Here is a 13,385-nt window from a genome sequence, read left to right as displayed (position 1 = left end):
ATGCAGTGTAAGCAACTATGATTGTAAGGATGCTTGTTAGGAGATCCTGTGGTTAGAGGCTTTCATTTTTGTTTATGAATATTTTTTTCATTTTTTTTTCTTTTTTTTATTTTTTTTATTTATTTTATTTTATTTTATTTTATTTTTTATTTATTTATTTATTTATTTTTTTTTTTTTTTTTTTTATTTTTTTTTTTTTCAAAACAGATATTGCACTTTACTTCTAGTGAAATTGTTCCTATTTACAATGCCTCCCCACGGGACAGAGTTAGACACCAGGGTTTTTTTTTTTTAATGTGGAGAAAAGGAACAAAAATAAAAATTGTCTCAGTCGTGAAGGATTTCTCTTCGACTGACAGATAACAAGAAATTGAAGTGTAGCATCTGAAGAACAGATACTACACTTTGATGTATTTATTTGCTTCCCCACCAAAGCAAATTAGGCACAAGGCCGTTTTTAATGTGGGGTAAAAACCAGCTCCCCTAAAAGTAGGCAAAAAGGGGGCACTCTGGTTACCAAAAATAATAATTGTCCCAGTATAGAAGGTTTCCCCTCCATTGACTGGTACAAATTATCTTAAGTGCAGCATCTGCAGAACAGATACTACACTTTGATCCCGGCCCGAAGGCCAAGGAAATTGTTAAAACATCAAAATGGAAAAAGTGATTATCTCCCTTGAATTACCAGAAATTAACGAGGAGACATTTCTAAATTTACACCGTTTCTTTGTTTTGGTGCGGAAATTTGAAGGTTTGTTGCTTGCTTTTAATTCTAAAAGAAACATTATTTCTTTTTTTTTTTTTTATCTGAATCGATTTTCCTCCCTTTTTCATCAACATACTTTCCTTTTAATCAGTTTTGAATGTTACTATGTGTTAAAAACACAAGGAAGACCCATTGCATTTACATCGAATTTCCCACGTGATAAACATTTGAAATTGTTTTCTGTTATATACAAAAGTCGGTACTCATGCATTTATTGATCCGTGCTGAAATAATAACGAGGGTATTTTGTACCTATTCTGTAATTTAACCTTACAATTGAATAAAAAACATCATAAAACTTTAATTAAACTTGGAAATACGATTTAAGAGTAGCGCTCTGATCAGTAAGTGCATTCATTAGCACCCAAAAGTCAGTTAATATAGACTTTAGAGGAATCCTAAAAGACCATTTTAATTTTTATAAAACAGTTATATTTGAAAATTTGGTACTTGTACAAAGAAAAGCGACAGATGGATTTAAAAAAATATGAGTGCAGAAACAATGGACATAACTCAGATTGCTTGAGTTTGTATTACTATACACTTAGAGTCGAAAAAGTTGCCAGAAAACAAATAAATAACATCAAAGGCAAGATAAGTTACTTTTCTACCTAACTGGATATTTTTTTAGTGTTTTTATTTAATGTAACATGTTTATTTAGATCGAAAAACATACAGTGTTTTTCGATGTATTGGAAAATTTAAAATGGCGCCCGACTCTCTCTTGAACACGGTAACTTTAGGAAAATGAGTTAAAAATAAAAAATCTATACAAAATACTGTTAGAAATTCGCTCAATATGTTACCGTGACATGGGCTGACGTATATAGGTGGGTTTGAAATTAGACCTTTCAGACGACAAATATCGAAAAATTTGCTAAAAACATTAATATCTTCACCTTCAACGAGGGGGATTTTCTACATCGCTTTTTTTTGCCGATATTTTTTTAAAGTTATCCTCTCCTTTCGATTATCTAGCCTTAATTTAAACATAAGTCACTTCCGGTTTGGCGGTGGTCGTAACAGCAAAGACGTCAGGTTTTTTTTCCCGTTCTTTTCCTTCTTTGCTGTATGGGTTCGAGCCTGCCTACCTACTACCTTTTTGGCTCAACATACACATCCAAACACCCGGGCAACGCCGGGCTGAAATGCTAGTATATCTATAAAAGTGAAAGTGTCTGTCTGTCTATCTGTGTACATTTCCCTACACAATATGTCAATCTTCAGTCTACAGACTCGAAATTTGATATACAGGATAGTGAGATTTGGGAAAATTTGAACATTTGAAATTTTACATGAAGAGTATTCAGAGATAAGGCAAGCTTTTTAATCGGTTTAGGTCGAAAATTTGAGCTACCAATATATAAATGTATGTTTGCCTAAAACTTTCGACAGGGGCGACGGATTTTCACAAGATCAGTATCGTTTTGAAGCTCAACCCTTCAGATGACAAATATCGAAAAATTGGCTAAAAACATTAATTTCTTCACCCTCAACTGGGCACTTTTCTACAGGGAGAAGTCGCTTTTTTCACCGATATTTTCGAAAGTCATCCCCTCTTTTCGATTGTCTAGCCTTAATTTAAACCTACATCAGTTCCGGTTTGGCGGTGGTCGTAACAGCAAAAACGTCACGTTTTTTTTTTCACATTCTTTTCCTCCTTCGCAGTACGGGTTCGAGCCTGCCTTCCTACTACCACTTTTTTTTTTTTTTTGCTCAACACACACCTCCAAATACCCGGGCAACGCCGGGCACCCATGCTAATTTGTTATATATTTGTTTTGTTTTACAACTTTTTCGAATCTATATGTATAGTAATACAAACCCCATCAATTACTGACTCAAAGATACTTCTGCAGTTTAAAGCCTGTTTTTCCGTTAGTCTCGCTCGGCAATGCCCGGCGAACGACGGAAACCGCCAGATGATACTGAGCGTACGGAAGTCAATAAAAAAAAAATCGAGCAAAAATGAAAGAAAATAAAACAGGCAACCTGCTGTTATAATTTCATATATTTTACTGTTTCATTCAATTATTTTTTATGGCAACTGTGTTTTTTTTCTCGTTTTTTTTTGGGGGGAGGGTAAAAGTTTTGTTTCTTTGAATTAGTGAACAAATTTTTTTTTGTTTTTTTCATGCATGGAAATTTATAAAGGTAGGTCAGCATTCATAGCCAACCCTGACTGACAGAGATCTACTATTTAAGAGAGAGAGAGAGAGAGAGAGAGAAAGAAACAGACTTCAGAGAGATAAATAAAAACCAAACTATAAGTAATTTAGTTTGGAAGTCAATTTCTGAAAGCTTTCTAATATAATCGTAGCCCCGCTGTCAACATGGCAAACGACGGTGGGATCTACTCAAACAGAATAATGGCGCACAGCGCATGTATGCTCTCCAACTGTAAAACCCATTTGCGCGTGCGCGGCTGTGTAAAGATTGTTTTACACCCACACAAATTTTGCGGGCATAAAAACTAAAACTCTGCCTTTTCACACGGACGTCTTACAAAACACCTTATGTCATGAAGATGTTGTTTTTATCATCCAGTCGGATTATGAAGAAAGCAAATTTAAAAAATATTTTTCTGACAGCTTTTGTTGAGCCAGTTTGAAATCTATAAAAAGGGCATTTTGCACGAAAACCAGTCAGTTGAGCCCAGCTAGTATGCGATAAACAAACAACCCTTTTCTTGCTCTTAGCTGAAGTAAGCAATTGATTTTTATGTTATTTACTTCTGAAAAAGGACTGGTTATTTCTAACCTAGAACTTTTATTTTTTCTACTTCAGTTTATTTTATTACCTCAGTCGCAGGAAGAAACTCTCAATCAAGAAAATTTCTGGTTTTCTCTTTCTACTTATTTACGATTTTGAGAACATAAATTTTGTATAAAATTTATTTTCTGCCTTGGTCATCTTTGTTTGATTGTTCAACTCCATTTTACCACATTATTTTGATTTTATTGTTTTTTGAGTTTGCGGGACTAACATTGACAGTTCTGCAACAATATAAACAAGCCAGTAATACCTAGTGTAGTATTTAACCTTGGGTAGACTATGTGGGCTTCCTCTGAAGGAGAAAGTTTGGCTTTCTTCTAACAAATCCCCGACACTTGCTGTAGGGCTGTCAGACTAAAATCAAACATAAAAAAAAACAATGAATCCAATACAGAATCATCCCCAAAAAGTTTTCTTATTTACTATTAAGATTTATTGAAATTAAAATGTATATTTTTGGGAATATTCTGTATTGGATAAATTTTTTTTTTTTTGTTGTGATGTTTGATTTTAGTATGACAGGCCTACAACAAACCTTAGAAGAAAGCTGAAAGTTTACAGAGAATATAAAATTCACAGGTGGTCCCCAGCTGCATGCATACCCCAGTCATGGAAGATGACATACAACACTTAGAATTTTTCAAATGGTGATTCAGCACCATTTATTTGGCCACTAGCGCCGATCACTGATACATGCTAGTCAGGATTCTTATTTCGATAATCAGTCCGTCAAAAATTGAGTTAATTTACTGGTTGTTTGTCTGGCAGGCTAAGGCATTCATTCTGAGTAGTCTTAGGAGATCCACCCTCCCAGGCCTTGTCTCATGTCTTTTGAGTGGACTAAGTTGATTGCTTAATGCATCAGACACCCTGACCGAGGGGATGCCGACAGTGTAACGAAGTGGTAGGCTCTCTTGGTAACATAGTGCGTATGGGTGTGTGTGAGAAAATCAGTAGTAGCAGCAGCTGTAGGATAGCTGATTAGTGTAAATATTAGTAGCAGCAGCCGTTAAAACACATATACAAATTGGCAAGTGTGTACAGCTGACGTTATGAAAGAAGGAGAGAAAAATAAAAAAAGACAGCATGTAGTCGAGCAAGAGATGTAAAGTGTATGCTAGGGCAGATGAACGTGTGAGTCTAAGGCAAGAATCACTGGCTTAGGCCGGCGTCAGGTGGTGGGGACAGAGTCTTTTAAAAAGCACATGTTATATGGTACAGTTTTGTGAAACGTATGTATGAAAAGATTTTTGAAAGAAAATGAAATGCGTTGTTTTGGAAGAATCACAAATAATTTTTTCTCTTTTTTTAATTACATTTTCACCCCAAACGAGGCACATTGCCACTTTCTTGTAGGGGCTACTATCAGGGACATAAGTATCAGGGGTACTGTGTAGGAAGTTGGGCAGCAAGATGTTGGTTCACGTTGCACTTGAACTTCTGCATGTCAGTACAGTCGGGGAAGCAGGGATTTGGAAGGGAATTCCAAAGTCTAGCTGTTCTGGGGAAGAAACTACTTGAGTAGAAGGCTCTCTTACATCTAGGGATCTCTACTGTGTGGGGGTGGGATTTAGCTGCCTGTCGGGTTTGTCGGGGGTATTTACCTCGAGGAGGCACAAGTGGTTGCAGTTCGTCAGAGCATTAACCGTTAAAGTACTTGTAGAACAGGCAATGGGGTGCAACATTTCGTTGATGTGACAGAGGCTGAAGTTTAGATGACATTTCAGGACCTATCAGATTGGCGACTCTTTTGAATCATGTCTAGGAGCGAGAGACTAGTGGCAGATGCACCAGCCCAAATATGATAACAATACTCCATACATGGGCGAATGGTGGCCTTATAGAGGTATAGGATACTTTCAGGCGTTAATAGTTTTCTAGCACGGTAGAGAGAACCCACCTTCTTCACAGCGGTCCTGGCAATATTCTCAATGTAAACTCATGTTTCCTGTGAACGTTAGGCCGAGGAGTTTAAAAGATGTACTTTCAGATAAAGAGTCTTTGGCCATTGCTATTGGCGGTAGGGAAGGTTTCTTGTAATTATTGAAGAAAACAAGTTTAGTCTTGGCAGCATTCATTTTTGTTCCCATTCCACTACGGATCGGAGGTCATCCTCTAGTGTTTCTGCCATTTCTTTAGATATGTGTTCATTTGTTTTCCTGTCGTGTCTGTTATAGAGCGTGGTGTCGTCAGCATACATACCCATCTCACAGACAATTTTGTTAGGGAGGTCATTTATGAATATTAGGAATAACAGAGGCCCAAGGATAGACCCCTGAGGCACTCCCGCATTTATATCATATTGTTTAGATGTACGACTGTCAAGGACAACCTGGATTTTTCTCTTATCTAAGAAGGATCTAATTATGTTATGTATTCTTCCAGTGATACCGTATGATCTGATTTTCTTGAGAAGACCCTCATGCCATACCCTGTCAAAAGCCTTAGATATATCTAGAGCTACCACTTTACCCTCCCCCGCTTTGTCCAGTGAATGGTATATACGTTCTGAGATTACAGTTAGGATGTCTGCTGTGGAACAGGCTTGCCTAAATCCATATTGCATTTAATTTGCATTTTTAAAAAATGCTGAGTTGCATTTTTATTTCTTTCCTTTTTTATTTGTGTGTTCATTTGTAACAGTACCAGACAACGTGCGGGTTTTAGAGGTTTGAAATGTAATGACACAGATAAAAAGTAACAACAACCTTACAACAGGACTGCCAAGACAATTTTTACAAAGCCAGATTGCTCTTCTTTTAGGAGTGCTGGCTTTACTTTCCCCATCTTTTGACCCTGTGTCATCTTCCTGTGGTGGGAAGGAAGTAAATAACATTTCTAAATAGTCACCCATCTGATACTAGCCAGGCTACACGTCACTTCAGTGATCTGACAAGTACTAGTGTGTCAACAAGATTATGCCGTATTCCAATGTAAAACAGACATTAAAGCCAATATGATGATGATGATGATCTGGCGTCTGAGATTCTGGCTTTTATTTTTTTGCTAAAACTTAGGTAATGCACATGTTGAAAGCATTATTTTTACTAGCGGAACCTGTGGAAATTTCACAACAGTATCTTTCATATGTAATGTATTGCTGCTGGTCATGCTGCGGATATTCAGCGTTAATGGAGACCCCACGATATTGTAATCCTTTTGTTAAAACTGTAAAAGTATTTATGTAAGTAATTTGGTTAATGTAGTGTTAATTTGGTTAATGTAGTGTACTGATTATTATGGTTTATATCCAATATCCTTATAGAAGTCTGTGACATATTTCCATTTTATGGACACCCGGTGTGAACAGAAACTCTGATATCATTATACCATCTTTAAATAGAACAAATGTTAAACTACTAGCCAGGAGACCTAGAAGGTATATTTTAGCCTCACGTACAGTCCAAAAGTGACACCATTTTTTTTAAATTTTAGTTTTTTTTTTTTACATTGCATCGTTGGTGATCGGGAGATCCTATTAATTAAAAAGGAAGATAGAAGGTGATAACATACTACGAACATTAAATTAGCATAGTATCTTTATACTAATTTAATGGTCGTTGTATATTATCACTTTCTATCTTCTGTTTTAATAAATAGGATCTCCTGATCGAATAATTTATAATCTGGAAACCATGACACATGTACACATATATTAATAGATTTTTTGTTTCTGTTTTGAAAATATGTTCTTTTTATTTTTTACACAGCTCTAAATACTTTTGTCTTTTTTTTTTAGTTGAGCCATGTTGGACTGTCCCGTGTGTGGTGAAAACAATTATGAAAATATTTCTGGATTCTTTTATTGTACAACATGTCAGACGCAATCGCAGGTGAGACTCTTGATAAAAATGAGTAAAATAAATTTTTTTTTTATAAGTTAAAATGTAAAAATTAATAATTAATTAGTCATACTTAGATTTGTGTGTTACATAGTAATAGTCATGTTTGTAGTGCTGCTACCGGTGATAGGAATGTCTGTGATAAGTGCCAAGGACATTGCTAACAATTTATATATGTGCATAGTTAATTTAACAATTTATATATATGTATAGTTAATTTAACAATTAATATATATGTATAGTTAATTTAACAATTAATATATGTGTATAGTTAATTTAACAATTAATATATGTGTATAGTTAATTTAACAATTAATATATGTGTATAGTTAATTTAACAATTAATATATGTGCATAGTTAATTTAACAATTAATATATGTGTATAGTTAATTTAACAATTAATATATGTGTATAGTTAATTTAACAATTAATATATGTGTATAGTTAATTTAACAATTAATATATGTGTATAGTTAATTTAACAATTAATATATGTGTATAGTTAATTTAACAATTTATATATATGTATAGTTAATTTAACAATTAATATATGTGTATAGTTAATTTAACAATTAATATATGTGTATAGTTAATTTAACAATTAATATATGTGTATAGTTAATTTAACAATTAATATATGTGTATAGTTAATTTAACAATTAATATATGTGTATAGTTAATTTAACAATTAATATATGTGTATAGTTAATTTAACAATTAACATATGTGTATAGTTAATTTAACAATTAATATATGTGTATATAGTTAATTTAACAATTAATATATGTGTATAGTTAATTTAACAATTAATATATGTGTATAGTTAATTTAACAATTAATATATGTGTATAGTTAATTTAACAATTAATATATGTGTATAGTTAATTTAACAATTAATATATGTGTATAGTTAATGGCAAAAATAATATATAAAAACATAATTGTTATAAGGTACCGGCAGTAGCCTTAAAATTGAATGGAATTTGTAAAAAAATGGCCAAATTTTTGTTATGTTCATCAGCATGTATCTCATTTGTTTGGATTCACATTTGGATAAAAGATTATCTCGTATAAAACAGTAAATCTTACTCTTGTGTGTTCGTTTTGTAATTGTTGAATAAAAATTCTATTTTACTGACGCCAACAAAGGTGATAAAAATTGTGACGCAAGCGTTTGCTTGTAATTTTTACGCTGCCAATAAAATCATACATCTTATTTAAAATCTTGTGCATTTCCGCCATTCAATCAATATAAAAATAAAAATAGCACTAAATTAAGCAAAGAATGATCTTTATTTGGGTATAAAAATTGTCGCAAATATACAAAAAGAATGAGTGTATTTCATTTTCAAAATTTATTTTTCATTTAATTTGCTACTAGTAAATTAACTATTCATATTAATCATGGCAAATATGATATCAAATTAAAGTTCATTCAGTTTCCTAAAAGATTGTATCTAGTTTTATTTGTGTAAATGTACCAAGCAAAAGAAAATACTCATACCGTTTTGAACAAAACTGAGTGAAACATGAACGCAAAGATTAGTGAGTCAATGGATGAAACTTGTTTGGCTTTGGTCTTCCGCCAAATAGATAACTCTAATGTTTCAATTTCAATATAAGTGATAAAAAACAATTCTGTACATTAATGTGTAAAAGTTATGTTTTAATATTTCTAACATTCAGAAATATTGTGCAACATGTGGTTAGCATGAGTTTAGAATGTAAGGTAAACAAAGTGAGTGATGTTCTGGATTGTTTTTGTATTTTTTTTATAAAGTGAAAAACAAAAATTCCTATCACCTATTTATCATAAGATTTAAAAACGCTGAAAATTTAATTAAATTTAATTTAATTAAAATGAAATAATTCTTAATGTTTAAAACCAACAGCCAAGAAGAAAAAAAAGCCGTCAAGCTGCTGGCTTGACAGTTATGTGTTAGAATGAAAATAGAATACAAAAAAAAACCCCCTAAATAAATGAGTTTTATATAAATACAAACAAAAAAACATTAACATTTGGGGTGGAGGGTGTTTTTTGTTTTTTTTAATTATTCTGAACTTTCAATAATAATAAACAATACCAAAAATAAATGTTAAAGCAATAGTACTTATGCAGCGAACACTAGTATTTAGTAACCCATTCTTAACATGTGGAGGAGAGTTTTTTTTTTTAACTAGTCTGTACTTTGATGTAACAATTTAATAAACAATACAAATCTTTAATAATTGTTAACTTCTGCTCATTCTAAGCAGTTTGTCTATTAGATATTACAAGAAGGGGTGTCCGGCATTGCCTGGGTGTTTGGAGGTGTAAAAGAAAAAAAAAGTTTTGGTAGGCAGGTAGGCTCGATCCTGAAGCCTTGAGGTGAAGGCGGAAAAAAAGCCTGATAACTTACCACGACACTACGAGGGCAGCGGAAGCGAGAATAGTTGAAATTAAACGATTAAAAAGTAAATTTAATGAGGTCAACCATCACGTCATAGGGGAATGAAATCCGCACTTAACTTTCGCTGCGAGGCAGTTTTTTGGTTTTGTTTCTCCAAGATGTTGGGGGGAAAACCAGCTCCCCATAAAAAGGGGAGTTTCCAAATGAATAGCAATTGTCTGATATGATAGGTTTTCCCTGCATTCATCAAAGCTCATTGCTTTCTGGACGTGCCTGGCAGGAAAGCTAACTGACTTCGTTTCAATTAGTTCCACTTTATTTATACTAAAAAGTCAAACAAACACATGTGACCATGAGATAGCGTGAATTTTATAAAATCACTCAAATAAAAGATAGACATGACCTCCTTTCGTAAATCGGGGATATTATAAAAAAGTTCTAAGAAACAATACCCCCCCCCTCCCCAAGCACCTTTGTGAAAAAAGTCTTTGCTAGACATACAAAAAAATTGCACGCACACACACACACACACACACACACACACACACACAAACTACATATCTTTGCTTTTATATAATAGACTAGTGGGCGTTGCCCAGGTGTTTGTAGGTGTAAAAAAAAAAAAAGTTTTGGTAGGCAGGTCGGTTCAAACCCGAATCCCTGAGGTGAAGGCAGTAAAAAAAGCGTGATAACTTACCTCCACGCTACGAAGGCAGTGGAATGAGAGTGGATGAAATTAAATTGTTAAAAAGTTAGGTGACAGGTGCGTGAATTTAATGAGGTCAAACATCACACCATAGCAGAACGAAATCCCATACTTAAGGCAGTTTTTTTTGGTTTTGTTTCATTTCCCTAAGATGCTGGGGGAAAACCAACTCCCCATAAAAATGGGGAGTGTCCAAATGAATAGTAATTGTCTGATATGACGGTTTTCACCGCATTGATCAAAGTTGTTTTGCTTCTGGACGTCCCCGACGGGGAAGCCGAGGAATTGCCTTCGCTTTATCAGTTTCACTTTATTTATACTAAAAAGCTGAACAAACACGTAACACAATGGAATAGCGCAAATTTTATAAAAGTTGATAAAAATAAATCTAGACACGACGTCTGTTCGCAAATCGTAGATATTATTATCTAGGGGGTATATAAACAGTTCCAAGAAATACTTATTTAAACTTAAATAACTCTGACAGATTCCAGACATTTTTATTTGAAAACTTAAAATGTTTTGGAGAGCATTTGTCATGTGCTGGTACTACAAGAGATAAACTGATAAGTCCAAGTTTGTCAAGATGACCAGAAGTAATTGCACTTACAAATGGCATCATTCTGGATTTAGTTTCCTTATAGAAGAAAGAGGTTCTGCCATCATCCTGGATATGTGAGGCTGCAGAGTATCTATCTGGATCTTCCATTCATTTGGGGAAAAGGTGAAGAAAATTCAGACAACATCTAGAAATTTCTGTAAATCTTGACATCGTAATCAAAATTATGAAGGAGACTGAGTATTCAACAAAATCTTACTGATGATGATGAAAGCAATCCAGAAAATTCACCATTGCTCTCTGGGTCAAAACCCATTCATATAAAAAAAAAGGAGAAATGTAAGATATTCAGAAAAAAAATTGAAAGAAGATCAACAGACCATGAGATATGTACTGACAGAAAAGATACATCTTCTCATGACCGTTTGAAGCAGAAAGATGAAGAGCTGAGAAAGAATAAAGATTTGTTGTTATCATTACAACAGCAATATAAGGAAAATAAAATTAAACCACCAGTTTAGACATGTGAACATGATATTAATATATATTTAAAGAATGAAAAAATTTACTTTTTTCTTTATAGACTCATGTTGATATGGACATTGAGGATGAAGATATTAGCCGTTACAGGTTTGGCCAAACGCTGAAAAAAGACAAGAATCGTGTTAAAGGTAAGAAATAATCTATTCCATGTGATCGGATCATTCAATGGCAGCAAAGGTTATTGTAACAATCCTCTGCTCTATAATTAAAAGCAATATGCATTTCTTTGTGTGTGTATATATCTATCCATATCTATATACCTATAAAGCTGATTTTTTTTCTCGCTCTGACATGAATAATAAAAGCCTACCTTTTCTATTTAAAAATTATTAAAACAAACTTCTAAATATACTCAGTTACGGATATATGAGCGACTACATGAAACGAGTGCTTGGAGATGTGCCAAGACGATGAGTCAAAGTTTTTTCAAAAGATTGATTACAAAGGATGAAACCTGGAGCTATCATCATGATCCAGAGACTAACGCCCAGTCAAAGCAGTGGACGCACTTGGACTCACTGCCTCATGAAAAGTTTTTTTAAAAGATTGATTACACAGGATGAAACCTGGATCTATCATCATGATCCAGAAACTAACGCCCAGTCAAAGCAGTGGACGTACTTGGACTCACTGCCTCATGAAAAGGTGTGTCCAGCCTTCCACTGGCAAGTTCATGCTCACAGACTTCTGGGATCTGGATGGATAGTGAGTATGGCTTTCCTGGCAAAAGGTACACAATTACAGGAGCATATTATGTTTCACTTTTGAAGAAATCAAAAGAAGCGTTGTAAGATCAACAAATGTATCCTCCTTCTGCAAGACAATGCTCTGGTCTACAGTGTGCATGTCACCAAATCAGAATTATGAGTGCTTGGCTATGAGATCCTCCTTCATTCTATCCTCCTACTCGCCTTACTTAAAACCCTCTGCCTATTGCCTCTTCCTAGCCATGAAGTTGTTTTTGAAAATAAAGCTTTTTCTGGATAATGCAGCCTTAATTTCTGAAGTCACATTGTGGTTTGAGGATGAACATAAAGGTGTTCTAGAAAAACAGTCTCCAAAGCTTCATTAAACAATGAGAGCAATATGTGACTCTGGATGGTTTCTATGTAAAGAAAATCTAATAACTGTGCTAAGTTTTGTTGTTTTACTGCTATGACAAGTGGGTTAAGAACATTACTTCTTGAACGCCCCTCATATTTTCATGAGACCTTTATTTTCTCTTTTTCCCTTTCTGCTTTCTATATTGATTTCTATGTTTTTTTCTTTTCCTATTTTCATTTTTATATCCTTTTTATTTTCTTCTATAAACATCCTTAATATCAAAATGAATTCATCCATAAGCTTGTAGAACTCAATGTACCCACTGGTTGGTGGAAGCAATGAGGTGACCAACTCCAGGCAGGGCTTGCGACTGTACAGGTAGACATGGAACTTGTATTCGTTCGAAATTCCATGCAAATTCCCGAGTTTGACAAGATACACCTGAAGACGGTCAGAGGTTACCTTAACTGAAATATGCGAATAACACTGATGAGATCAGTAGTCCAAATAATACAAATTATCAATTTATCTAAAAAATTTAGAAAAAGTTCTGAGTGCTTACTAACAATGAGTGAAGATTCACCTTTTAGAAACCAAAATGCTCCACTGAATGTTCGGAGTTACACTTGCTATTGAAAGTGCTATGACATTGCACGGATTGAGGGCAAGATGATGGAATGGTGGCTAAAATCGTTTATACATGTACTGAAGCATGTTCGGAATGACAAAATTTTGCTGATGATTTATGAAAAAATTACA

General features: G+C 33.9%; 1 protein-coding gene across 2 annotated transcripts in view; it reads left to right on the top strand.

Moving 5' to 3' along the window:
• Nucleotides 1-623: 623 nt before the first annotated feature.
• LOC145283493 (TATA box-binding protein-associated factor RNA polymerase I subunit B-like) overlaps nt 624-13,385 on the top strand; it is a 62,035-nt gene continuing 49,273 nt past the window's right edge. The window contains exons 1-3 of one of the 2 annotated variants that reach the window (XM_080132318.1): nt 624-751; nt 7,281-7,374; nt 11,623-11,710. In XM_080132318.1, coding sequence (XP_079988444.1) covers nt 7,288-7,374; nt 11,623-11,710 — 175 coding nt within the window. In that variant the 5' untranslated portion in view covers nt 624-751; nt 7,281-7,287. Of the gene's footprint in view, nt 752-3,448; nt 3,471-7,280; nt 7,375-11,622; nt 11,711-13,385 lie in introns of those variants that run through there. The other variant, XM_080132319.1, reaches the window with a different exon arrangement.

Source organism: Euprymna scolopes, chromosome 8 (genome assembly GCF_053919585.1).
Source record: "Euprymna scolopes isolate OS-2025 chromosome 8, ASM5391958v1, whole genome shotgun sequence".
Classification (NCBI taxonomy): Eukaryota; Metazoa; Mollusca; class Cephalopoda; order Sepiida; family Sepiolidae; genus Euprymna; species Euprymna scolopes.
This window is presented reverse-complemented; position numbering and strand designations above follow the sequence as displayed.